General features: G+C 29.8%; 4 protein-coding genes and 1 non-coding gene across 8 annotated transcripts; 2 read left to right on the plus strand and 3 right to left on the minus strand.

Moving 5' to 3' along the window:
- Nucleotides 1–9,996: 9,996 nt before the first annotated feature.
- Nucleotides 9,997–12,428, minus strand: LOC130945436 (RHOMBOID-like protein 8). Its single transcript, XM_057874153.1, has 6 exons — nucleotides 12,127–12,428; nucleotides 11,791–11,954; nucleotides 11,497–11,660; nucleotides 11,136–11,410; nucleotides 10,893–11,019; nucleotides 9,997–10,293 (listed from the first exon to the last, which is right to left on the minus strand). The coding sequence occupies exons 1-6, from the start codon at nucleotides 12,426–12,428 to the stop codon at nucleotides 10,174–10,176; spliced, it is 1,152 nt and encodes a 383-aa protein (XP_057730136.1). The 3' UTR covers nucleotides 9,997–10,173.
- Nucleotides 12,429–12,723: 295 nt separating this feature from the next.
- TRNAW-CCA (transfer RNA tryptophan (anticodon CCA)) lies at nucleotides 12,724–12,795 on the plus strand. Its single transcript has one exon. It is a non-coding gene; the product is annotated as a tRNA-Trp (tRNA).
- A 2,967-nt stretch (nucleotides 12,796–15,762) lies between these two features.
- On the plus strand, nucleotides 15,763–19,132 carry LOC130945110 (phosphopantothenate--cysteine ligase 2-like). 3 transcript variants are annotated; one of them, XM_057873793.1, is made up of 10 exons: nucleotides 15,763–16,015; nucleotides 16,144–16,291; nucleotides 16,460–16,583; nucleotides 16,696–16,740; nucleotides 16,818–16,903; nucleotides 17,370–17,422; nucleotides 17,534–17,593; nucleotides 17,851–17,952; nucleotides 18,343–18,462; nucleotides 18,543–19,132. In XM_057873793.1, the coding sequence occupies exons 2-10, from the start codon at nucleotides 16,144–16,146 to the stop codon at nucleotides 18,786–18,788; spliced, it is 984 nt and encodes a 327-aa protein (XP_057729776.1). In that variant the 5' UTR covers nucleotides 15,763–16,015; the 3' UTR covers nucleotides 18,789–19,132. The 3 variants fall into 3 exon arrangements, with proteins under 3 accessions (XP_057729776.1, XP_057729775.1, XP_057729777.1); XM_057873792.1 differs by having other exon boundaries at nucleotides 15,763–16,010; XM_057873794.1 differs by lacking the exons at nucleotides 15,763–16,015; nucleotides 16,460–16,583 and having other exon boundaries at nucleotides 16,269–16,291.
- Nucleotides 19,125–21,722, minus strand: LOC130945111 (uncharacterized). The gene is made up of 5 exons (XM_057873795.1): nucleotides 21,290–21,722; nucleotides 20,858–20,932; nucleotides 20,438–20,577; nucleotides 19,771–19,908; nucleotides 19,125–19,559 (listed from the first exon to the last, which is right to left on the minus strand). Exons 1-5 carry the CDS (start codon nucleotides 21,552–21,554, stop codon nucleotides 19,362–19,364), a joined length of 816 nt encoding a protein of 271 aa, XP_057729778.1. The 5' UTR covers nucleotides 21,555–21,722; the 3' UTR covers nucleotides 19,125–19,361.
- Nucleotides 21,723–23,050: 1,328 nt separating this feature from the next.
- LOC130944908 (transcription factor TGA7-like) lies at nucleotides 23,051–25,813 on the minus strand. Of its 2 annotated transcripts, none has more exons than XM_057873497.1 (9): nucleotides 25,687–25,813; nucleotides 25,091–25,225; nucleotides 24,883–24,957; nucleotides 24,724–24,783; nucleotides 24,574–24,651; nucleotides 24,423–24,489; nucleotides 24,060–24,331; nucleotides 23,677–23,904; nucleotides 23,051–23,412 (listed from the first exon to the last, which is right to left on the minus strand). In XM_057873497.1, the coding sequence occupies exons 2-9, from the start codon at nucleotides 25,187–25,189 to the stop codon at nucleotides 23,260–23,262; spliced, it is 1,032 nt and encodes a 343-aa protein (XP_057729480.1). In that variant the 5' UTR covers nucleotides 25,190–25,225; nucleotides 25,687–25,813; the 3' UTR covers nucleotides 23,051–23,259. The 2 variants fall into 2 exon arrangements, with proteins under 2 accessions (XP_057729480.1, XP_057729479.1); XM_057873496.1 differs by having other exon boundaries at nucleotides 25,058–25,225.
- Between the last annotated feature and the right edge of the window lie 1,733 nt (nucleotides 25,814–27,546).

Below are 27,546 nucleotides of genomic sequence, written 5' to 3' on the forward strand. Positions count from 1 at the left end.
ACTAACTAAGTTCTGTTTTAGTTCAGTTAGCTCTGCGTTCCAAACGGCTAGTTAGTTTTGCAATAGTTGGTTAAGCTATTAAGTTACTGTTAAGAGTTAGCTAGTGTTTTAGTTAGTACTGGAACTTTCTAGTGACGGCTACTCCAAGTTATAAGTAGCAACCCTCACAACTACAAGACTGATCTTTTGCTCACTATACACATTTTTCAGATTCATATTTTTTACTCTGTTCTCTCTCTCAATTCTTGAAATCCTTCAACCTAGGTTCTTGATACCTTTCAATACTCATAATAAATTTTTAATATTTTTAATGTATTCAATACATTGATAATATAAAAAGTATTTTTTTAACAATTTTTATAAAACATTTTTTATAGTGTTTTTAATCTATATCTTTAGGAACAAATTAGCAAAATCCTAACAAAAATTATCTTTACTAATTGTATACATTTATTTCTCTTAATATTGCATTCATGAATATTCAGATAATTGATGAATTTCATGCTTATTTAAATTGTGATAATCAGTTAATGAACTACATAATCATTGAGGTATTTATACAATGTATAAAAGTCTTTTATTCTTATTCTTTAATTTCTTTTTGTCTACCTCTTTGGGTGCTTATGATAGCATTAATCTTAACTTTAACCAAGCAGTATCATTTTGCTATATCATTCTCTCTGCACTACATTGCTTGTCTTTTTCACAAAGAGTGAATGGTCATCGAGTTGAAATCAAATTCATCCTTGTTTTAGAAATATTTTTATTTTATTATTTTCTGAAATAAATTGAAACATGGACTGACATGTCCAAAGTTTCAAATTTTATTTATCTTATCAATGGTACATATTTTGTTTCGTTGTTTATGTCACTTTGATTTATACCGACAATAAGGTTTCATCAGATTGAATTTATACCCAAATTCGAATCCATTTTCGCATCATTACATACAGTACAATAATAAAATATTAAAGCTGAAGATAAAATTGTAGGGATATCAAATATATAATAAATTTAATTTTCATGGATTAATTACACTACAAAAGTGTTTTATAAAAACATTTAATTATATATTAATATTATCATATTATAAAAGTAATTAATTTTTAAAATTAATATTTAAAAAATCAGAATCTAATTAAAGACTTTGTATATTATTAATATATTAAAATTAAACTCATATTTAATAGTATAAAAATGTATTTAAATACACATACAAAAAATTGAAATAACATTATGTAATATTTAAATTGTAAATTTGAATAATTGTGAGTTTAATTTAAATATACTAAGAGTATAAAAAAAATTTATATGGTCACTTAATTATATTTATGTGTTTAAAAAACTTTTTTTATATAATAAATTTAAAAATAAATTATTTTTATTATCACTAATATATAATTAGTTATCTAAACGTTTTAGCTTAAAACTGCTTATAATGTTAAAAGGGACAAAATGAGTCGTGAAATCACCAATCAATTATCGTCTAAAAATCAAATAAAAAATAGGTATTTTAAAAGATTCTAATTATCAAATCAGTCTAAAATTTAAGATATATAAAAATTAGAATTAAAAAATATTTTGAAAGAATTTTATTCCTAATATTTATAATTTTTTATAATTGTAGATTGAAAGAAATTTTTGTTCAATTCTCTTTTTAATTGGATATGTATGTTCTTAAATAGATCGATTATACTCGATTCAATTTAGTTTAAAGATTATGCTATAACACTAAATAAAATTGAGTTGTAACACTAAATAAAATTATTTATACTGACAATAAATAACAATTAAATTCTAATTATATTATTTCCTCTCTCAGAAAGTTTTATTCAGTTCATTAACCAAAAAGGGCACATTTGTATTTAGAGGTGGGGAAGTTCTGCCACTTCAAGCTTATCGTAAGCATGAGGAAATAGTGCCCTGTTTGGGAAAAGAAGAAGAGAAAAAAAAAAAAAAATTATGAAAAGCAAAGTTAAAAGTGTATTATGTAGGTGGCATTATGCGGCAAGTGGCACCCACACAAACTGAACAACTGGATCTGAATGATAATTATATTCTCAACCTTCTAAAAGTTAAAGATTTCTTTTCGCCTGGGCCAACCCTAATCACTATTATCAAAACTTTCACTTCATATTTCATTCCGGAAACAGTTTCAAACTTTAAATTAATGAAAACAAAATAAATATTTTTAGCCAATCATGCAGTGCAATTATTTGAGTCTTCCTTTTCTTTTGCAGGCCTAGATAGTTAAACTTTATACTAAATTTTGTAAATAAATAAATAAATAAATAAATTAATAGTATGTTTATATTATTAATTAGTCAACAAAATTTGAGAAAAGGTGCAAAATTATGATAAAAGGACTATTTACTATGATACTGTCTATTGAACTAAATTTGTTTAGTTGTACGAAAAATTGAGACAGGAATACAAAAATATAAAATTATATTTAATAAATAAAATATAAATATATATATATATTGTATTTAAAATATTAAATTAATATATTTTATATTTTTTATAAAAAAGACATAGAATATTAATAAAAATACAATTTATTTTTTATTTTTTATTATTTTTATTAATTTTTTTTAATTATTATTTCTTATAATTATATATATATTTTAAATTTTTATATAAAAAAATAAATTAAGCTTTTTTAATTTATTTTTTATATTTAATTTATTATCAAATAAAATATAAAAATTTAACACTAATTTTTATATCTTTATTTTTTGTACTACAGTGTCTTTATAATCAAACATAGTTTTGTGTATGTTTTGTTAGCATTTTTGTCCTTCTCAAGTTCTATTAATTAATCGTATAAATGATTTTACATTATCAGTGGTTAGAAAACAATTGAAAATTCCAACTTTTATTTTTATAATAAAAAAATTACATGTTAAAAAAATTAACCATTATATATTTTTATATATTATTTTATATATTTTGGATATATATGTATTCTTTATTTAATATTAGTGGTTGATTTAGTAATTATTTTTTAGTGTTTATATAACATGATTATTTCATAATAGTTAAATAGATGAGGACGACGGATCTGTTGAGTAATTTTTAATGCGTGATAATTTAATCATAAAATCATATCATGATAATTAAATTTATCCCTTTTCTCAAAATTTGAAGAACAATGGTATATAATCTAATAATCTATTTTTTTTTTGTATTTTTAAATCTATAAAATATACATAAAATTAAAGTATTATGATGACATTTTAAATCAATTCTAAAATTTGTATAAAATTTTCTGAGATTAATCTATATAATGAAATGTAGAGGTGTTAAAATTCATCAGTTGGATCAGTAAAATTCATTGAGTATAAAAAGTTATCCAAAATGTATATAAAATGAAAACGAATCTCTCCCTTAGATGAGATATAGATTTTGGTTGTTTGGTTGCTCAATGAGATATAGTATGAGAATAATTTTAGAATTAAAATCTATTATATATTACTAATTTTATAATTAAAATATGTAAGTAGCTGTTCCGTTATGAAAAATAAAAAAATTAGCTTTGGCACTAGTTTATCTCAAAAAGCACAAATATTTAGCTTGATTGTATTTTAAGGAAGTTTCACTTCAAAAGAGGAGTATCATCATTTGATAAATGGTCAAAATACCTTTCTATTGAGAAATCGATTTTATATTGTATTTCAAATTATCCAAAAACTCAGCTTGTATAGCATAAGTTGGATAGTTTTTATTGTCATCCTCTGGATTTAAAAAATTGGTTCTTGTATCATAATAGAAAACATCCGTTCAAGTTCTTTTTGGGACTTTAGTGAATATGGCGAATAAGGAATCGAATAATGTCCTCACAAGACTTGACCTCTGAAAAAAGTGATTTGTTTAGCATTAGTTTTAGAAAAAGAGTTTATGAGTATTTTTGAATTATCACGTATGTCCCTATCCTCTATTCTAAGTGGTTCTTGAAATTTTCCATCCATTAGTATTTTTAAGATTAATTGTGATGCTAGTTATCCTGGTTCTAGTGATAGTATTGATTTTGCTTGTGTTATTAGAGATTGTAATGGGAGTTGGCAAAGGATGTGTTTGAGAATAATTGAGAATAATAGTATTCTTCAAGGGGAATTGTTTGCTATTTGGAGAAGATATCTCTTAGCTTGGAATATGGGTCAATGAGATGTTATTTGTGAGACGGATTGTGTGGAAGCGTTTAATCTTGTTACTAATCACCAAGATGGTTTTGAGTTTATTGATCCGTTGATGCTCAAAATAAGCGATATCATGCATTAGAATTGGTGTGTTGACTTTCGTTTGATTATGAGAGATGCAAACACGGTGGTAGACATCATGGCAAAGATGGAGCTTTCTTCTCTTGGAAAGAGTTTAAGAGTAGTCTTAAACGGAACTGTCCATCTATTTAAGCAGTTTCTTTATTTTTCTTTTTTTTTTTTTATTTTTCTTGTTTCCCCTCCCTCTTTCTCTCATTCTTTTACCCATTCTATCTCTTTTATTCTTATATTCACTCTATCTTTTTTTATATATTATTATCAATGACTAATTATAAATTTGACAATTAAAGTGTGTAACATGATATTCTTTAATTGTAATTAAAATTAGAATATCAAAATTAAAATTGAAATATATCTATATTATATTATTAATTTAACAACTAAAATATGTCACATGACACTTTCTCATTAAAATTAAGATAAAATATTTTCTTTAAAATTAATAAACTACCTTCTTCCATACTCTTATCTACCTCTTTATTCCTTTCTATTTTTCTATATCCTTTCCAATCTATATATAACTTATAACTTATAATTTATATTTTATATTACTAATTTGATAAACCAAAATGTGTCACGAATTATTCTTTCATTATAATTATAATAAAAATTTTTCTTCCAAAATTAATAAACTTCCTTTCCTTTTTCTTTATCTTTCTCTCTCTTTTATCTCTCATTCTCTATTTCTTTCTATATTTTTTTTCACAAAAAATAAAATAATATAATTTAAATAAATTCATAAAATCATAAAAATACATTAAAATTATAAACAAGTTTAATTAAAAAATGATTCCGTAATATTATTTACATAAATATATTATTATTATTATTATATACATATTTTTTATTTTTTATTTAATTTTAAATTTTTATCGTTTATCTTTTTAATCTGTATTTTTATTTTTCTTTCTTTAAATATTTATTATATGTAATTTAGTTGATAGAGACTTTATTCCATATAATTTTTTTAAGTAGTTTAATTTTATAAATTTTTAATTTTTTGCTATAATTTATAATATCAAGATAAAATTGATACAAATTTAAAAAATTTATATTTTTATAATGTTATTATAAACAAAAATACTACTTAACTAATAATCAGTTAATATAAATTTTGGATGCACAAATTTTCAAATTTTAAATGTATAAAATTTTTGTTAGTAATTATTGAGTGAATAGTACTCTTTCTCTAATAAGACCTGTGGTATGAGATATAGTTGATAAAAAGAAAGAGTAGCATTTATGTATTAAAATGGTTTAAATGATGTTTTAAACACTCATTTCAATGTTTAGGTTATTGCTATATATTTGAAAAACATTTTTAGCCATTAAAGTGTTTACAAGTGGGAAAAAGTTAGTGATCATATTACATGTATAGGATAGCTTAGTCATAGAAAGAAAAAAGGATTAAGTGATGTTAAGCAGGTGCCACACACAAAGAGAGGACAAATATTTAAATAGACAGAAATTGTTTAGAGTGATTACTCGTTATCACTCTTCTGATAAGTAAGTTTCGGAATTTAAATTTTGTTTTGTATATATAATTATTAATAACTCATTAACCAATAATAATTTTAAATATATGAAGGGTTAATTTTTAAAATTATCTTTAATATTTAATTTGATTTAATTTCATTTTTAATATTTAAAAAATTAATCAATTATTTTAGCATTTTATTCAAATTATTAAATTGTATTTCTATTATAACCTTTAAAGAAAACAAAGAATAAATATTAAATAGTCACAATTGTACCTAAAATATATACTAAATATGTTCTTAAAATATAAAAGTATTTGTCTCCAATTTAAGTATAAATTTAGTATTATATCCAACATAATTGTAAATGAATAGAATTAAATGTCATGTCACACATATATCTACACGTAATATTTTTCAAAATTGAAATAGAGATAAAGAAGGGTAATGGTGGGTGCACATAAAAGTGTCCACCATCATATTCTACTACTTCACAATTCTCATGGCATCCTTTCCTAAGCATATACACCTTTCAACTAGCATCTTTTTTTTTTTTTCCCATATTTAAAGACTCACATAATCCAACAAGGAGGTGAGCCACCCTTTCAACTAGCATCTTGTTGATGATATCCATGGGGGTCCCTTTTTTTTTTTTGTGGGACTAGTTTTGCTTTGTGTGCTTGAGAACGCGTGTGAAACACAAGAGAAGCAAAAGGGGATGGGAGACTCATTAATAGTCAACCCAATTAGCCATATTACCTCTTATTAGGAACCCCCAAGTTGAAAGAGCTTTATAATTATTAGTATATGTGAGGAAAGGACCCAATGATCAAAATCTTATGTGTCTTTTAGGTTCATTTTATAGGATATGTATTCCCATCTTTGACTAACATTATTATTGATGCTGAAAGATTATCATAGAAAGTCTTTTTCCTCTTTCTCTTTTTTGCCAGATTTATTTTTTCAAATTAGTTTTAATGTATTGACATTATAAGAACCAGTATATTAATAGGCACTAATAATATGTCTAATAAATATGATATTAGTTAAAATAGTAAATCTCTAATGTTCTAATTTAGAGATTTTGGGTTCAAATATTTAAAATAGTAAAAACTATTTTTTTATAGGTTATATATTTTTTAGTATTTTTAGAACTTTTCTAGTGGTTAAAACAATAATTGAATCCTCAATATTTAACTAAGAAATGATAAACATGTTTATATAGTGGCCTAACGCTACGATTCAGATCCAAATAAACCAAAAAGCCCAATTTAAAGATTGACCTTCGCCGCCAATTGACCTCTTTAAAAGAGATCGGTTTCGACAGGGACTTCTTCCCAAAGAAGTCGGGCTCGAGAAATGACTGACAGATAACACTTATTCAAATAAGTAACCGCCTCCAAAATTTCTCAACCTATTTCCAGGAGCCATATCTCAACTATCTTAAGATAAAGGGACGGTTATTCACCTTGAAAAGTAGAACTACTCTAACGATTGTTATTGAATCACCACTATAAATACATTGACACCCATAAGATATCTCTAAGTTCCAATACTCTCTAAACTTGTTTAACTCTTTGCTGACTTAAACATTAAAGTGTTTTTGCAGGTACGGAAGCTCTCAGGCGCACACCAAGTCAGAGACCTTCTTCCATTAACACTTAAGCCAATCCTTCAAGTTCAAACTACCAATTTCAGTTACCCACGTAACAGAACAGAAATTAAATTTTAAGTGATTATGTAAATAGAGAAATTGTAATTAAATACTATATAGCATTAAAAATTACAGAATTAATAATTATTTAAAATTAAAGTAATTTTCTTTTTGGTTACACCCACTTCAGGATTCCCTCCCACTAGTGTTATCTTTTAGTCCCTTTCTTCTTCTTCTGCCTTAAAAAGGGGAGAACACCATAATTACAAAAATGTTGAGGAAAGTGTTTTAAGGCCATCAAACAAGCATTTATAGTAATGCAAGGAATACTGATAGTGCTGCTAGGCCTTTTATAAATGGGGGCATCTTAGGGGGACTATTTTTATATGGATAGGCGAAGGTGTTGGAACTACCCTTTTATTTTATTTTATTTTATTTTATTTTATTTTTCATGATAGTGATTTTCGATATCTGAAATTTACCTCCTTCAATTTAATTTAAAATATATATTATTTAACTCATAGATATGCGGCTGAGTGATTAAAAGATGCCACGTGTCGCCAGAATTAATGGTTTACATGGAATGGTGCTTGTGCCGCTATAGAAGTGCTGCAATATTTTTGCAATTACAATTGTCAAAAATATTTGATAGATTACGCTTCAGTTGATCTTGATAAGGAGGGACCCAACGGTTCTCAAAGACAACTAACCTTTTTGTCCAAATAATATAATATAATGTGAATTTAATTTTGATGCATCGTCACTGTAAATTAAAGTAGTTTTACACGTGTTTTTAATTATATAATGCTATATCAATAAAAATAACTATTATAAATATAATTGCACAACTGTATAAAATATTTTACACTATCAATATATTAAAATTAAACTCATATAATATTGTATTCCCCTCTTTAATGTTGTTATAAAAGAAAATTAGTGATAAAAAATTAATTTATGTAAATTACTAAATTTCATATTAGCTTTGATTTACGTGTGCTATTGCTGCAAAATATTTAACTCAAATATCTATCAAGTTCAATTATTAACTATCTACTAATTTTGGATGTTTTCTACTTTTGGATGACAAGAAAAATATAAAACTCTTTCCTATTTACGCTTATGCACGAACTTCATATATATTATTGCCATTTTTTTCATAATTCAAGGTCTGCTTTATATAATTGTTCTTGGTCATATGTTCGGCCTCTAGATTGAAAATATAAAATTATCTGGGTTAAAAAATTGAGATTTTACACTAAATTAAAAGAATAAATTAAGAAGTTAAAACATGAAATTGTTTCATGATTAAAATCATAAAATCATCTAATTTAGCAAAAAAATTTTAGAATCGGCTTATTTAAAATTATATAAGAAAATATTTTAAGAGCTAAATCAAAATTTTAGTTATTTTAAAAATGTTAGTTTGAAAAAAATTGTTATTCGCTTGTCCAAACCTAAAATTCTAAATACAAACTATAATAAACAAGAATGATGTTATATGAACCTCATTATAGTGTAAACACTAAACAAGAGAAAGTAGAAAAAGGAAAACAAGTTAAAGAGAAGATGTGGTACATAATAATGTATCGTTTATTTTAGGTGCAAATGCCAAGAGGGTTCAAATAACTTTCAGATGAACTTTGTTGTAATATAGGCTCATCAAAGTTACTCAAGGGACTTGAATATGAAAGAAATCCACTTTAAAATTTGATGGAGGAGTAGAGTACCCAGCTGTTCCAGCACACGTAAAAAGTGGACAAAGACTGCTACCACCATATAATGCACAGTTCAAGTATCCACCGCATATATAAATGCATAGTTCAAGCATTTCAGGGGATATTAATGGTTTTTCCCTTGGAATATAACAAGTACACTGGTCCAGTGTGTATATATTTCACTAGCCGACAGTACCACGGACCAATGAAAATGACTTGGAATTTTCAGCCGAGATATGGTTCAAAAATAAATAATAACAAAGTGGAGCCCTGCAATTGAAAACGATAAAAATAAATAAATAAATGAAAAACTTGCTTCGCGTCCAATTTGGATTGGTTTGACAGCGAGTTGGATGAACCTACTCTAGTGACTTGATGGATCTATACAATTGAACCCTTTTTTGTTAATTATGTGCGGAAACTTTGAAGGCCAATAAACAGGGTCAGGCATAGCCCCACTTCCATGGCTATTGTTAACTGTAAAGAAGGCGGCGGTGGGTGCTCAACAACAGCTCACAAACCTCAACCATGGCCATAATCTAGTTATAGAGCTGAATCAGAAGCAGCCAGAATCCGGATCTGCTGGGAATTTCCAAGTATCATAGCTGTCGTTCAAGCTTTTATTTAATATGGGATGAAAGTGACAACAGTAGTAACCCCCCCTTTTTTTTGTGTTTTCACTTTGGAGTTTGGACTTATTTTTTCTCTTGATGAGAAAGAGAGATAATAAGTCCAGTTGAATACACCCAAAAAAAAAAAAAAGTGATGAAAATATTTTTCAAATCACAATTTTTTACAAAGCTATGAAACACTTATCTAGAAGGGATAACCCTTATTTATTTCTACAGCAATTTTTTACAAGAATGAATAGGATTCATCTTGTGTTACACCGAACTTGCTCAAGCTTCTAAATGAGGTCCTATAGCTCCATCTCTGGGAAAAAAGAACATGAAAAAAATGGCAAGATACAAAGCTATCATTCAGCTATCCAGCATTTCCCAAGTAATTTGTGGCACAAGTGATCATTGAAACTTGTAGTTTCATCAGCATATCAGATTGCATAGATCACTGATCCTTGTCCGAGAGATGTTCGTAAAAGGAAAGACCCTGAAGTTTCCATTCCCCATACAGGTCAATGTCATCTGATCATCGCTCACCATTGTCTGCAATTGTAGCATATAACCAATATTAGCTTGAAGGAAGCTTCTATATATTCTTTTTGTTTTCCCCTTTCAACAGGAAGGAAACTTATCTATAATCACTAATGGTGTATTAATAAATATAAAGTTAAATTACTCTAACAGTCTCTATAATTTTGTTAAATTTGTCAATTGTAATTGAGTCTATAATTTTTTTAAAATTTGGAAATTGTAATTGAGTCTTTATATTTTAAAAACTACAGGAACTAATATAGTAATTTAACCAAAATATAAGGCAGTCAGTTAATTGTAGAAAAAAACAAAACATTTTAGCGTACAAAAGTAAGTGAAATGTTTCAACTAGCCATTGGGTTGGTATTTTACTTTGGGATAGCATAGTTTGGTATTTTTAATTGTGATTTTTGTTGTCTACATCGTACGATATGATGAACTCATAGCCCGACAATCACACCCTTCCACTATTGGATGAGATGTGGCATTCACACAAGATAAGTCTCACACTTAATGGTAGAGGAAAATGTGTTGACTCAATGCATAAATAGAGTGAGTATAAATAATACGTTTTGTTCAATTCAGGTAAGGTTAACAAGGATGCTTGATACCTTACAAGAGGTTTCTCCATTTTGGCAGTGCCAGCTTGTATAAGGGATACAGTCAACATATGGGCACCATGTGCAATAACTATTGATGTTGATCCCGTGAAGAACTGCCACAAGACAACCGGCCAATCTGCAAACACAAGAAACTTCTAGTCTTAATATTTTGACTCATGCCAGAAAGCAGTAATAATACAAGACAGCTAGGCATGCAAATTGAATTCAAGGATAAAGAAACAAGTAACATACATCAGGCTAAAGAGGATAAAAGAAACAATCCTGAGAACCGGTCTGTCCACGTTTTGCTTCAACTTTAACTTGATGTAACTCTTGACACCATAATCAAAGAGAGTTCCTTTGATTGGAACCTTTGGCAGTTCAAGGTTTCTGCTGAGTAGAAGTACAGATCCAAGAAGGAACCCTGATACGAAACCTCCAATGCTCGCAAAGTTGTCCACATAAGGCAGAAAGCCAAGGATGAAATTGCAAACAAATACAAAGACAAAAGAGACTATTGCTGAAACCTGCATTCAAACAAAGAAAATTAATCAATATGCTGGCATCAAGAAACAAGAAAAAAGAAATGCCAACGAAGAAATCCAAATCCTACCCTTTTGGTTTGTAATTCCCAGTTCCAAATGAGCTCAGAGAGTAAAGTTCCGAGTAACCCATACAAAGCCCCGGAAGAGGCAACAGCTGGGGTGTGCTGAAGAAAAAGAGAAGCCATCAAGGCTCCCCCAAATGCAGACATTGCATAGATTACACCAATCCGTACTGCAAGTAATTAAAAGATTCATCATTCATCAGCAATTTTATCTCCAATCAACAGAACAAACAATTGACAGTAGAATCCGAACCCTAAAAGGCTAAAAGAAAAGCATTGTAAAAGGAATAATATAATTACACGGTCCAAGCTCGCGCTCTAGGTGAATTCCGATGAAGATGATACTGCAGAGATTGAGGAGGAGGTGGAAGAGCCCAGCATGAAGAAATGGAGAGGTGAAAAGACGCCAAGTTTGGTGATACTCTGTCACGAAATTCCTCCGAAGCGCTCCCATTTCCTCTAATCTGCACCAACCAAAAATCAAAACGAGAAGTTCCGATTCATTGATATTAGAAATTTAGAATACCTCGATCCACAATAACCTAATAAGTAATATTTATCTTAATACAATTCACAATGAGAACCAGAAAAAGATTTCAGATTCAGAGAATCTTTGGAAGAAAGAAAAGAACTCACTTGGACTGAGAAGGGCCTAAGAGAGGATTCTCAGAGAGAGGTTGGAAGGAGAACCTTCCGAGGGTTTTTAGGGCGCAGTCGCCGTTGGAGTTCGTCCAGCAATCATTGACCAGCATCGTTGCGATGAAGACGCCCACGTGGATGATCACGAACACTGACACCACCCACGTGTCACCGCCAGAACGGCGGCGCTTCAAGGAGGGAGCCACCTTGAGGTCCTGGGGGAATGCCGCCGGGAACTTTGCCGGAGGAGAGAGCTTAACGATGTCGATGAATTGATCTGAACCTCCTTCCGCCGCCATTTCCGATTCTTCTTCTCACTGTAACCTTTCACCACCGATATTGTGTTTTTTCCAGCGAGAAGTGGAGAATGTGCTACGAGTTGGTTTGTTGATGGGAATTTCTAGAGAGAGAAAACGGTTATGTTTGTTGAGCTTGGCGGGAAATATTTTTTTGTTTTTTTTTTTGCGTTTCGGTTTCTGACTTTCTGTTTCTGATTTTGTTTGGGGACTGATCAGTGATCAGTAAACGAAGGGGGTGGTAGTAAAAATGTAAAATAATAGATATTAATGTCAATACGCGAATGAACTAGCAAGCGGATCCGTGGCGCAATGGTAGCGCGTCTGACTCCAGATCAGAAGGTTGCGTGTTCGATTCACGTCGGGTTCAATATCCCGATCCGTAAAGCTACCGCCGGATCAATTTTTTTGGTATTTTAACGGGCCTAGGCCCATAATAACATTTTTTATCAGTATGTTTTTGCTTCTGTTTTGGGCCAAAGAAAGGTAGCATAATTTGGACTAAATTCTCTCTCTCTCTCTCTCTCTCAGTTAATATACTCACTAGTCACTATATAATATTTTCACATGCATGTACAATTCTTGTACACCTACTATAAATTGATATATGGTAGGGTAATGTTAGAAATATACTAAAGTAAATTATCTCAAAACATAGTACTTTAATAGTTGTATAAGAGTTGTAAATAAATTAATTGTTCATATTATACTTACTGTAAAATTCTAAGCGCACAATTGTTGTTAGTATGCAAAACTTAAATGAAGAAGTAAATTGTGATATATCCGACCAAAAAAGAAAAAAGAAGGCACATTGTAAGTTTGCAACATCCAATAAATATGAAATCCAAATTTTAAACATATATAAAACAAAAATTGAAAACATCAAAAAATTAGTTATATGATCTTTTCCAACTAAATAACTGAATTTTTGTAATTATCCTGACAATAATATTAATATTTGATAAAAGATTAAAAGTATATTCCATAGTTATACACATTTTTTTCTATGTACATAAATTGTGTGTATGTTATATTATAGTTGATACAAGATAAAATTAAATGACAAATTGAAAGCGGCAAGGGGCCCAAAAGAGAAATAAGGAATTGAAAAATTCATAACTCAGATGAAAAAAACCTAAGGTCACATAATCCCTAATTGTTAATAAGGTTGGTTCATCTTTAATATGAGTGAGTAACCACTACCATCCCAACAAATATGAGTTATTCACCACCATTCCATTGATGTTACTTCTGTAATTTTGCTTTGACAATCTTCATTTTTCTTTCTGTCTTTCTTGCACGTGAGATGAGACGCCTCAATTTTAGGTGAGTTCTTTAAAGAAATATATTTTTAAAGTAATAAAATAAAAAATTAATCATTATTAAATTTTTTAAAATGTTATTTTTCGTTAACAATTTTTAGTATTTTTTTTTATCAGTGATATAAATTTTTGCATATTATTTTAATAATTTATTCTATAAATATATAATAATTAGTTTTTATATACACGTAAGATTTATGTATATATAATTATAACTACTTGCAAATAATTGTTTTGATCCATGCATAAAATCAAAGCTATTAATAAATAATTAATGTTGGGGGTTGAGGTATGTTTGGAGGTCACCAACTTAAATAGGCGTATCTAACATCTGACATCTAAATTTATCAATCCTGGAAGGTTAGATTTCAACAAATTAAGTTAAAAAATCTGTCATTATTAAAAGTTAATTACTAAAATAATTATTATATATTTATGTATATTAATATATATTAATTTATATATTCTTAATTAAATAATTAATTACTAAAATAATTAAATCCATTATAATAAAATAATTAAATTTAAATTAGATAAATAATTAAATTTATTTGTATTAATATAATAAAAATATTATAAAATATTAGTCGAGTTAATACTCAATTTCGTCCTTAAAATTTAAAGTTGAATTTAATTTTATCCTTAAAATTTTAATAGACTCAAATTTAGGGGTGTTCATGGATCGGTTCCGATCCGCATATCCGCGGTGTTTATCCGAATCCGATACGAAAATTGCGGATATGGATCCGATCCGCAAGGCTTTCGGATCGGATCGGATTGCGGATTTTGTGTTGGTATCCGCATATCCGATCACATATTCGCAAAAATAAAGAAATAAATAAGTAAATATTTGTTTTATGTTTTATTTCAACTAATAATTATCATATATGTTGTATTATTTAAGAAAAGTATGTTTAATATTATTTTAAGAGTAGACATATTTAAAAGAATAGAAAAAATGAATTTTATTGATATTTTTTAATAAAAATAAGTTTTTAAAAATATTTTTGTATTTTGCGGATATATTCGATATCCGATCCGCAGCGGATCGGATCGGATCCAACTTTAAAAACTGCGGATATTGGATCCGATCTAATCCGATGATTTTAGTGCGGATCAGATCGAAATTTTGACCATATCCGATCCAATCCGATCCACGTTCATCCCTACTCAAATTGGATCTCGAAATTTATAATCATAATTCACATTAATTCTTGAGTTAATCTCGATTAAGGATATGTTGATTTGATATATTAATCTATCACAATTTAGATTCTTTGCCTACCTTCTATATAATCAAGATTTATTAGAACTACATAAGTTTAATTGCTGCTTTTAAAGTTACAAAATTTTCAAATTAAACTTGTCGGCTTCATAAAATGTTAGGAAGTCAATTAAGCTTGTAAGAGACTAGAGTTGGTTTGGTAAAGCTTTTTGAAGAGGTGTTTGTGCTTTTTAGAAGCTCAAGCTTCTTATTTTGTGTTTAGTAAATAAAAAAGACTTGTACTTTCAGTTTGGGTACTTTTAAAAGCACTTAAAATAGAGCTTTTTAAAGTTGACTGTATTTTTCAAAATTTAAAAATTTAATATAACATCATATATTAACTAATTTTTAAATTTAATGCTTATATTTATGTTTATTATAGTATTTTTAAATTTTAAAAATTATTTTACCAAATCAATTGATGTTACTTATGTTTATTAAAAGCTTTTAATTTGATTTATCAAATATAAATGCTACAATTTTTAAAAAGTTAACTTTTATAAATTACTTTTGAAAAATAAAAGTTTTATCAAACTAAGTTTTAATAGATTTTAATTATATGAAATCTAGATGAAAAATTTAAATCTTAACAAGTTAACATATAAAATTAATACGCCCTTTATAAAACTAAATAAATTATTATTGTAAATTTAAAAGTTGAATTAAGCCATTTATAATTTTAGAAGTGAATTTAAATTCGACTTAAATTTCAAGCCAAATTGAGTATTAACTCAACATTAGCCATTGTTGAAGTTTCGGCTTTTAATTCCTTTGCTTTCCAAACACCACGTTAATCTAAATCTTCATGGCGCCAATTGTCGGCTATTAATCAAAACTATTTCTTCCTGAAATTTTGGATTATATAAAACTTGAACCCAATCGCTCCATAAACATGCAACAGTAAGATTCTGATTCTTCTCCCTAACTAACTGATTTTGGATTTCATTTGTGCGAATAATAACCCCCCAAATCTGAAAGTCTTTCCTTCAAGCCTTCAAGGTGAGGTATTCTATCCCTGAGCACCCAAAAAATTTGATTTTTTTTTTGTTATATATTTTACTTTTCTAATTCCTTCTGCGTTATCTCTGATGGGTTTGAATGATAAATGACATTGTGGGTGTAATTGTTTCAGATGGATGCACCAAATGGATCCCAAGATCCTGAGAAAACCCTTGATTCACAAGTCAAAGCGTTCTTTGATTCTGCTCCACCTCTCCAGAATATGAATGACATCTTTCAGAAATTGAATCACTTCATTCAGCTGAATTCTTTATCTTCAGGCAAGTGATTGTGACAGTGACACTCTTTTGTATCGTATTGTATTGTGTTCTAGACCATTAAAAATTATGCTTTCTTTTATTGGCATTTCTCCTTTTGTGTTTTTTTTATGCTTGCCCTGCATAATGTGTGGTGGATTTTTGTTGTTGTTGTTGTTGTTGCCTTCACAGAAAATGGGATAGGTAGGAGAATTGTTTGTGTGACTTCTGGTGGCACCACTGCTCCATTGGAGCAGCGGTGCGTTCGCTATGTTGACAACTTTAGTTCAGGTCATAGGGGAGCCACATCCACTGAGTATTTGTTCTTGCATTTGCTCTTGTTCTTGTTCTTGTCAATAAAACTTTTTCTTGGATATTTGTTTGGTGATCTCTTGGAGGGGAATGAATACTATGTTGCTATAGTGTAGGTATTTTCTGAAGGCGGGATATGCTGTGATCTTCTTGTACCGGAGGTGAATTTTTCTGTATATCCTTCTTTTACGTTTGTTTTTTGTGTGTTGTTGCTTACTTACCTGTAACTCTTGTTCAGAGGAAGTTTCCAGCCATTCTGTAGATCCCTTCCTGATGATCCCTTACTTGAATGCTTTGAGGCCACCGAAAGATTAAACATTCAAGGTCTTTGGTTTCTGCTTCATCCTCTTCTACTACAATTAAAAAAGGGAAGGAAAAGAATATAAATAAAATGATACCAATAACTCTACTAGCAATGCTTCACATTAGAATTTGCACTTAAAATTGTGATAAACTGAAATGAAAGACTTGATCATGTGGGTCGTTAGTTGTATGAAACAAAGATGTTAAGTGCCTTGTAAGATTTTCTTTTCCCCTCTTCTTCCTCTAGAAGATTCGTAATTTTTATCTTGATTCACTAAAGGCGGACAAGATTCCATCATATACATAATTTCATCATATAATGCAATTTCCTTTGATTTTTAATCTTGTCCTTAGATGAAGACCACTCAAAATGATACTTAATTGTGTAATTTGTAATGATGTTATTTTGCATGCCCACTTCATTTTTTCTTATATTGCTGTTTTGGTGAATATAATGCATTTTGGTGAATGCTGTTATATACTTCAGTCCGTGAGGCTTATTCTAAAGCAGTGAAGACCGCCATCATGGATCATCATGCTGTATGATCTGTAGCTAAGATTTTGCCATTTCATTGTTTTTTTATTTTCCATCTAATTCCATTTTGTCTTTGTTAATAAGTATAGCCTTACTACGATATCATATTATTGCAGGCAGTGGCTAGTGGTCTCCTGTTAAAGCTTCCTTTCAGCACTATATTTGAGTATCTTCAGGTTAGCTTCACTCCGTCACTATAATTTCTTTTTATTAATTTTATGTAACAATGCAGCACAATCTGTTACATGGTGTATATAGTTTCTTCCTGTCTTGGTGTTTGGCAGCAATAATTTGTTTATTTTTTATTTTTCATTTCCATGGGTTCATCAGATGGCTGGAGCAACTTGTTATTTTGCAGCTTAACTTTATGTGCTTAATCATTATATATCTTGGCACAAATTGATCATTGATAAATATGTTTTTTATTTTGTAGATGCTGCAAATCATTTCAAAACCAATGAAGGATATTGGCCCACGTGCAATGTTCTATCTTGCTGCTGCAGTATCTGACTTTTATGTTCCTTGGAAGGACATGGTATAAAATTGATATGTTGGTTCTTCTTTCCATGAAAGTTTCATGCCTTATTAACTTCAACTATGGCTTGAATGATTTTGTAATATGTTAAGATACAAGAATATTAACCATGTCAATTTCAACATCTGTGCTAGAGTTAGTTATTATTTAGAGAATTAGCATACAGATAACACAGCATAACTTAATTAGTCCTGCTTAGATTGTGAAAACTGAAAAGTATGAGCAGAAAAACATTTATTGAATCATCGGAACTATTTAAGGGTGATTTTGAGATTGATGATTACCGTGAAAATTGCTCTGCAAAGCTAGGATCTTGAAATTAAAACACCTCAATTCATAAAATATACTTGACTTGGTAATATCTACTTGCTATATATTTATCCTATGCAGGTAGAACATAAAATTCAGTCTGGATCTCACATCTTGGATGTGAAACTTGTTCAAGTGCCAAAGATGCTATCAGTGCTTAGAAAAGATTGGGCACCCCTTGCTTTTTGTATATCTTTCAAGGTATTGATGGGTTGGATATTTAGTCTTTACAACTTTTTGGAGTAATATTGTAATACTTACCTTTCCTCCCTGGTTAACAGTTAGAGACAGATTCAAACATTCTTCTAAATAAGGCGCGGGGTGCTCTCGAGAAGTACAATATGCATGCTGTTGTTGCGAACGAGCTCTCCACGCGCAAGGAGCAAGTGGTGGTTGTCACCATTGACGACAAGATTACAGTTCAACGAGATAAGAGTAAGGCTGATGATGATGTAGAGAATCCCCTCATTAAGCTTCTTTCTCAGAGACATTCAGCTTACATTGAGGATTCTAAGAGAACGAGGTGATTCACTTTTTGGCTTCTTCTCCATGTTGCAATTCCATGACAACTCAACTCTCGTTGTATGTAATAAAACCATGAAAATGAAAAGGATTACACAATATAGATATATTGAAATTGTGGTTTCAGTAAATGAAGGAAGAGAAAATAGAAATAGTGTTAAAAGGAAGATAGTTTCAATGGGAGAAATAAGTAGTTTAAATTTTAATGTACTGTATCAAGGTTACAAATTTTCTACTTTTTTTAATATTTAACCATATTGGATTTAGCTTGTTTAAAGTATAGTACATGATACATCTCAATTATTGATGGGAGAAAGAAAAATCAATAATTCATAATTTTTAAAGATAATTACCATGACTACATATACATACAGGATTTCCTATCAAAGTAATTAAGTGCTACAATTGGGAAAGAAAAATCTCATTCATCTTTATACTATATATAAGTTACAAAATGCATATATGTACACCTATATTCCGTATAATAATATAATTAAAAATGAATTAGATTTGGGGAGGAAACATTATGGTATTGAATAAAATATTAGCTATTGATAAGTGGGAATTATGTCCCATTTTCATTCATCACTATCTGATTCAAGACCTTCTGCCGCCAAGAGCTGGCTGATAAGTTTATCTTGATCTTGCTCTGCCTTTCTTCTCATCAAATCTCTTTTCTTGAGAACAAGTGTGTGCCTTTTAAGGGTATTGGAGAAATTCTTAGCAGCAGCTGCCTTCTCTCTAGCTAGAATCTTCCTTGCCTCATCAGGATCCATCTAAGATTTTACAAACTATTTCAGTCACATAAAACTAAAGAAAAACATAACCATGTGATACTGTTGCCATTTCAAAACACAAATTCTACTTTAGGGTGAAAAACTACTTCCTTCTATTCAAAATAACTGTTGTTTTGACTTAATTTATGCCCTGTATTCTTTAAAATTCACTCAAACCTGGAAGTGATAAATTTTAAGTATGCCCTAATACCTTTGAACGAGAAAGTTGACGGAATCGTAGATTCAACTCTCGCTGTTGCTGCTCAGCCCAAGCAGCAACTGCCATATCACCACGTTGATCAAAAGCTTTTCGCTTTTTCATTAGCCACTCCATCCATGCCTCAGACGCCTGAAGGAATCAAAACACCACTTCAATTGACATTTGACAATATGAAGAGAAGTAATGTGTTATGAGATTACAAAAAGAAGAAAGGATATGGTCCCGGTTCACAAATCAAACTTAGACACTCCTATGATTCAAAAGATAAAAAAGTAAAGAAGAAACCATCATAAGTGCAATCTCCATAGGAAACACAAAATAGTAATATCAGATTAAGTAACTCAATCTGGCACGCTTATACAAAGGGAAGAAATTGATAGCATGTCCTACTTTGCTATAGGATTGTAAGATCGAAGAATAAGGCAGTTTAATATATCAATATGACAACACTTTGTATGTGGAACTGTAACAATCGTAGACATAGTTTTACCCACCAACCTTTGAAGTATAGAAATTAAAAGACAATGCACACATGTTCTAAAAATGTTAAAAGTTAGAAAAACAAAAGTTAAATATATTGAAGTTCCTCTATGAAAGATGAAACTTAACAAGTAATAGAATCAACTGCGAAGGTAGTCAGATGCATAAAAGATATTACCTTCATAGGGTTGACTCGGTTATCCATATCATACCGTCTTCGCTTCTCATCATCTATAAGCAATTCATAAGCAGCTTGGATCTTAATGAACCTAGCTTCTGCTGTTTCGCCTTCCTCAAGGGATCCTCTACCATCATAGACTGGGGGAATAGTGAAGTAGAGTTACTATATGTATTCAGACATTAAGTTCATCTTAGAAAACAACACAAGCACAGTGGAACCGTACTTCTAGCAAACTACTAGTATCCAAAACAAGATGTAAACGCCACAATGCAAAGTAGCTGCAGATGCTAAGCTTCAAGTTAAATAGACAGATGAACATATTGCTTCTAGATGTGATAAGGTAGGCCATCATAAATCAGTGTTACAAACAACCCTTCAATGAAGCAGTGGCTGGAATTAACATATATAGTTACATACCATCTGGATGATAGAATTTAGCCAATCGTCGATAAGCGCTCTTTATCTGTTCTTCATCAGCATCTCTGTCCAATTCTGTTGTTTCAGCATAGTCAATTGAAGAATCAACTGTCAAAACAAGTATCCATGGGAATTTTTCCATCCCTATTCTCTTCCTACAACAAAGGCTAACATCATTTACACCACTACACAAACAACCATTCACGAATGAAGGTGACAACCCCAAATGCATTGAATTCAATAATAACTAGAAGTTTTCCAAAAAAAAAAATTCAGTAAAAAGTTTCAACTTTAGCGAAACCCAAATTATAATCGGTAGTCTTTTCAGCTGCAAGACTCTGTTTCGGCTGAAAATTTTTTTTCCTTTTCTTCCATTTTCGTTGTTTTCGGGAAAAGGAACAAACTTTAGAGTGAAAAGTTTCAGTATTTTACCAAGGGTTTCATACGGGGATTGTTGTTCGTCCCAATTTGAAGCCTTGGCCAGAGTTCTCCTCTGATTAACGCGAAACCATAGTCCAGTCCTGCTCGAACCCCAGGAATCGATGAGCCAGGAAGAGTATAACGAGAAAGAGGGAAAACGGGAATTGCAATTAGGGTTCCGAAAAGAAGAAGCCCTGGTTTGAAACTGGTGTCTGCAAGTAATGAAAGAAGAGAAGAACAGTGTGTGAGGCCTACACAGGGTTATCAAATTGCTCATAATGTTCCGGTGAAATTTGGAAGCTCTTCCACCTGAAAATCAACGCAACGATGCAACGCAGAAACCAGAACCACCCAAGTGCAAAAAAAATTTTTTCGGGGGAGGGTCGTGGAAGTTTAAGGAAGAGAATACGTGATGGCCCTCAATGACAACGAACCTCTGTTTAATATGTGAATCTTACAGAATCTTTGAATTTTTGCAGTTCTTATTTTCCTTTCCTTATTTTTGTTATTTATTTTTTCTGAATAACTAAAGTGCGGTTGAGTTCACATAAAAATTTAGTCGATCAATCAAATTATTTAACGATTTACAGATATCAACTTTATTTAAAATCAATTGCAGATGAGTTTTTACTTTTTCTAAAATTTCCCTCAATTTCAATTCTCATAGTGCAATTTCTTAAAAAATAAATTTAAAAATTAATTATTTTTATTAACGTAATAATATATAATTATCTATATATTGTAACATTTAATTTTATTATATAATATTTAATTATTTATCAATTTAATTTAATTTTAATGTATTGAATTAGATTTTCGTGTTTAAATAAATTTTTAAATAGTAAATTTAAAAAATAATTATTTTTATTAATGTATTAATACTAATTGTGTGCATAAAACTGACATAAAATCTTAGAATTTTTTTTTCAGATGTGTTAATACTGTTTTACATATCAGAATCCTATTATTTTAATTCAAGATGATTAGGTTCTTAATTTAACATTTTAACAACTATTTCACTTTAGAATAAATTTTTTTTTTTTCACATCCTATATTGCTTGCTGTCTTCTCATCATCACCCACCCTCTCATCTACCATCCTCTGTAAAAAGATGTGACTGTGATTCTTTTCAAAACAAATTAATTATCTTATGTATTTAATTGCATGCTTTTGTTTTAGAGATTTTACAGTGAGCAATTTTACAAAATCAAAGATACAACTACGCCTTTTTTTTTTTTTCGTTTACAAAAGTCATGATGATTCATTCATTACCTAAAGATCAATGACATTACCACAAGATTCTGAAATTCTAACTTTGGCTCATGTTTTATAATCGATAATATTAGAGAGACAATAAAAAATAGAATGAATACTTCACTCGACCTCTGATAATTAATTCGAAAGAACTACGAGGTTTTTGATAAAAAAAAAATATCCAATTCGATCTCTAATTTTTTTTTTTTTTTGGAACTGATTAGTTCCTATAAAAAAAATAACATTGACTTTTTTTTAGCAAAAGGACTAATCAGTCCCATAAAAATAGAGCTTAGGGCCAGGTTGGGTATTTTTTTTGTCAAGTCTCGTTGTCTTTTGAGATAATTGTTAGGAATTGTTTAGGATTTTTTCTCTAAAAAATAATCTCAAACAATTTAAATTTATTTTATTTAGTATTCATTAATTCTAATAATAATTAATGAATGTTAAATAAAATAAGTTTTGAATGTTTTGACTAATTTATTTTGTTTTTCAAATATTATAATCTTATAATATAGTATTAAAGATATGTACAAGCAAACTCTCTAGACCAAGATAATAGATAAGTAGGCATCATGGTACACACTACATAGATATACGCATAGATATTGTTCTCTTTCATCTATCAGTGTCACTCTATAGATTAATCCAAGGACAGTGATAGATAAAAAGATATGAAAAGGACTTGCACAACTTGAGTCATTGCTATGCAATGAAATGAGAAGCATCTAGAGAGGTTGAGATGGACGAGAAGCCCAAAGAGAACTAAGAGAACGAAGTCTTTGCAAGTATTGCCCCAAAGCCAGCAATCCTTGAGCAGCTTGATGTGTTGTTAGGATCCTTGACATGTGTATCAGTGTCTGTTGCCTAAGATGATCTGCCTGTATTCATTATCGATCGGATAAATGTATTAGTGATGGAGGAACCAATCTGTCTCGAGAATAATTCTCAAAAACTGTGGACAATAGAGCTCAGTCAGTAGCAACAGAGGAGATAGATTGATGCACTGCATAACTAGTCTATCTTCTCTGTTGCTATTGATTGAACTCGCTCTATTATCCACAAGAATTTCTAAAAAATAAAAATTTATTGAGAACTAAAGTGTCCGATCTGAAGACTAATTCAGGTATTTGATGTTGTGTTACCTGGTTAAGGAAGCCTTCAAGTCCCTCAATTTTCTCAATGGAATCAGCCATCTGAAACCCAAAGTTTCCTGCTACCAATGGATCAACTGCAATGTTGTGGACAAGACTCTGCTGGAGTTTATCCAGTCCTTGTGAGAGAGCATCTTCGGCTTGTTGCGACGATAGCCGGAGTCTGCTAATGCTAGCAGTTTGTTGTTCAGTTAAAGGTTCAAGCTGTGGCACAATGATCTGCAAGAAAATAAAAAAGATTGCTAGTTAATTGAGGTTGTCCACAATTAACAATTTAATTTTTTTGTTATTACCAAAATTCATATTGATATTCTGTTCTAAGCAAGCAAGATTTTTGATGCAAATGAGTTACAATGTTATATGAATCAGATTACACTTAGAAGCTGCGAAGGGCGAGATCCTCCGATCCAAAGAAAAAGGCGCTCCGCGGATGATTTCCAGACACCACTGATTAGGTAGAATATATCAGCCTTTGCAGCATCTGATTTCATCTTGAAAAGATTTGAGTAATGATTCAACAGAGTCTGAACAAGTTGATTGAGTTGTTCATTAGGTGCTTGAGTTTGGAATGCCTTTCTGAGTTCTTCATTCAGTTTGTGTTGCTCTTCAATCCAATTTCCATATTCAATTTCAAACAAAACAATCCCTGCTTCACATATATACAAGGACCACCAATTAATAGAAGAATTTATTGTAAGGAAGGTTAAAAAAAACTATTGGTATAAGAATTCACAAACCTGAGTTTAATGATCCAGAAGATCCCATATAACTAGCATCCAATGGATTGTTTCCAATATACATACTCTGCAAGGAAACCTTTTAGTTATATATAACATATGATTAAGGAGCATAAATCATTGATATGATTTTTGAGTTTAGTATTATCACCTGCTTTTTAGCTTTAACAATCTCCTCCTCCAATTGCATGAGCTTCAAACGGCTTGTTTCTAATTGTTGAACATAAGCCTATCAAGAACAAATTACAAATCAGAACACAAAAACATTGGCTACCTTCTTTTGTAAGTCCAATTTCGCTACCTTTTTTCGCAGTCGGCTCTTCCGAGCAGCCTCTCGATTCTGAGCTAGCCGTCTTAGTACCTAGACAAAATAATGTCAGAGCCTAACAAAACAAGATCATTCATGATCAAGATACATTGCAAATGTTTTAAGAGTAACACTCTCATGAAATTTCATTACCTTACTAACATCTTTATTGGTAGCCTCTTGATTTTGTCTAGATTGTTCCCTCAATTCATGTGGAACATATTCAGGCTGTAGAATTCAAATTCAAAAGTTGGTTACAAATTACAATCTAGATTAGAAGATAATAATAAAGCTGATAGAAAAAACTCATGCTCTCTAATTAATCAACCTTGTTATCCATGGCCATGGTGCTAGTGCTCACCAACAACATTGGAGAAGTGATTGAATTTATGAGGCCACCATCAACCTTAAAGTTGTCACCCCACATGCTAACTTGTGGGAATGTCTCAAATATGTCCATTGATTTTCTTCTATTTCCTGCAAAAAAGGGTTGTTTCTAAACAAGAAAAAAGGTGCATCATTATTAATTTGACACACAATAATAATTAACAAACATGCAATGTTCTCTTCATTTCATTCTCATATGAATATTCCAAGCATGACATGCATGCTAGTTAGCACTTCCCAGAATGTAGAATAATACATACTATTAAGGATTGAATCACTATTGAAGGATGCAGAGTCTATACAGAGAATAAGGTCTCAAGAAACTGTGAAATAACATGTTTTGTTTCTTCTGATTTTCTCATATTCCTTCCATTTTCAATAAATACATCATCATATCAATTCATGTGAGTTTCTGCAAAAACTTGCTATAACACACACACACACACACAATAACTAACTAAACAATATAGTATATTAAAAATTGTTAGAATTTCAAATTTAATTAATAAGTAGTACTACATAGTAAATACAGTTTAGGAACACATATATAGCTAGTGACATATGACATACCTATTTGCAGCTAGCTAGGAAAACCAGATGCCAAAAAACCTTGCCTTACTGCAGAACATGTATATAACTCCTCTATCATTAGTATCATTATATATTTATTCCTAGAAACTTTGGAGAAGGAGATTATATATATATGAACAAAGAAACCTTATCCTGTATGTTTTTGGAAAAAGAAAAAAAGGCTTTAGCTATTGCTAAATAATTAAATAAATTGTTTAACCAAAGTAATGTATAGTGTTACAAACCTGACACCTCAACTTTGTTAAATAATAATAATAAATGAATAATATCAATATATAATATGGTATAGTTGAGCATGAAAACTATTTAAGTAGTGTTATTAGATATATTCGACCAAAGTTGTTGTCTCTTCAACTCTATAATATGGTTTCTCATAATAACGACATGGATCACACACACACACAAATGCTTTTTCATAAAAGAGGAGATAAAGATTTCTTAAAGTGGCCAGTTTTCAACTTTCTTTTTTTCTTTTTTCCCCATCACCTAATATGCATCAATAACAGTGTGTGAGTTCAACTTTAATCAATAATTTCTTTATTTCCCCCTTATTTTGACTTTCAACTGTAGTGATCTCTCAAATTATTATCAAACTCTATGCGTTTTATATGATTTTTGGATTTTTCTAACGAACGATAGCACCACTTTTTATTTAATCTATCTGCTACCAAAAGGCCATGCATGTATAGATAACTAGCCCCATTAGAGAAATTTTAAATTATTTGTGATACTTTGGTCTTCATGTATCTCTTAATGTTAAAAGTGTTTGTTTTAATCAACTCTTGTTGTAAAATTCGGTTACTTTAACATTCATTTTATATCATATGTTATCAAGGGAAATTGAAAGATAAACATTACAAAAATGTTCGTACGAATTTAGTAATGCTCTGTTAGCTAATTTGGTTTGGTCGAGTAATTAGTTTATTCTTACGTTGAAACGATTTAAATCTTATCTTAATCTATTAATTAACTGTTAAATAGAATTCAAATTCACAGTAGATTAATTGTAATAATATAGTAAAAACTTACATTTTGTATCATAAAAAAAATTCATTAATAAAATATTTGTATATAGTATAATACAAATATCAAAAATGATATTCGAATATTAAAAATACATGTTTAGTTATTTTCAATGTATATTTATATTTTAACATGTATTTTATACTAATAATTAACTTTAATAGCTGATTTTAATGTACACGTAACATAGTCGTGCAAATATTTATGATCTTCACTCTTTACTCTCACCTCTATGTTTTTCATCTCTGTGCTGTGCACAATAAACTATATACCAAAAGAATCATATGTTAATAACTGAAATTTCATCTCCAGTTAGAATTATCCATGTTGAATAACCACATACCTAGTTGCACTCATAGCTTGTCGAGTAAGTTTTCTGTGTCTTTTAAAAGATTCCGATGGGAAAAAAATAATTGCTGGTTGATGTTTATGTGCTTATATAATTATCGATCCCACTTATGATTATTTAAATAAAATTTCTTGCTTCATGGACCCTATTATTTGGTGCATAAAAAATTGTATTACGCGTAAACAGCTGACACTACTATGAAAAAGAATGTTTGACGCAAACATGTAGCTTTAAAAAAAATAAATAAAAAAGATTAGGAAAAGGAAAAGTTGTAACTTCCTCTTTGCTAAGTGGTATTGCATGATATACCTATTTGCTAACTGGATTTTTAGAGAAAGTAAATTAAAGTTCATGATTAATTATAACCATTAATTAGTATTCTCTTTATTTCAAACTAATTGTCTCTTTTTATTTTTATTTTTGTTACAAATTAAATATTATTTTTAAATTTTAAGAAATTATTAATT

The sequence above is a fragment of the Arachis stenosperma genome, chromosome 8 (genome assembly GCF_014773155.1).
Source record: "Arachis stenosperma cultivar V10309 chromosome 8, arast.V10309.gnm1.PFL2, whole genome shotgun sequence".
NCBI classification, from domain to species: Eukaryota; Viridiplantae; Streptophyta; class Magnoliopsida; order Fabales; family Fabaceae; genus Arachis; species Arachis stenosperma.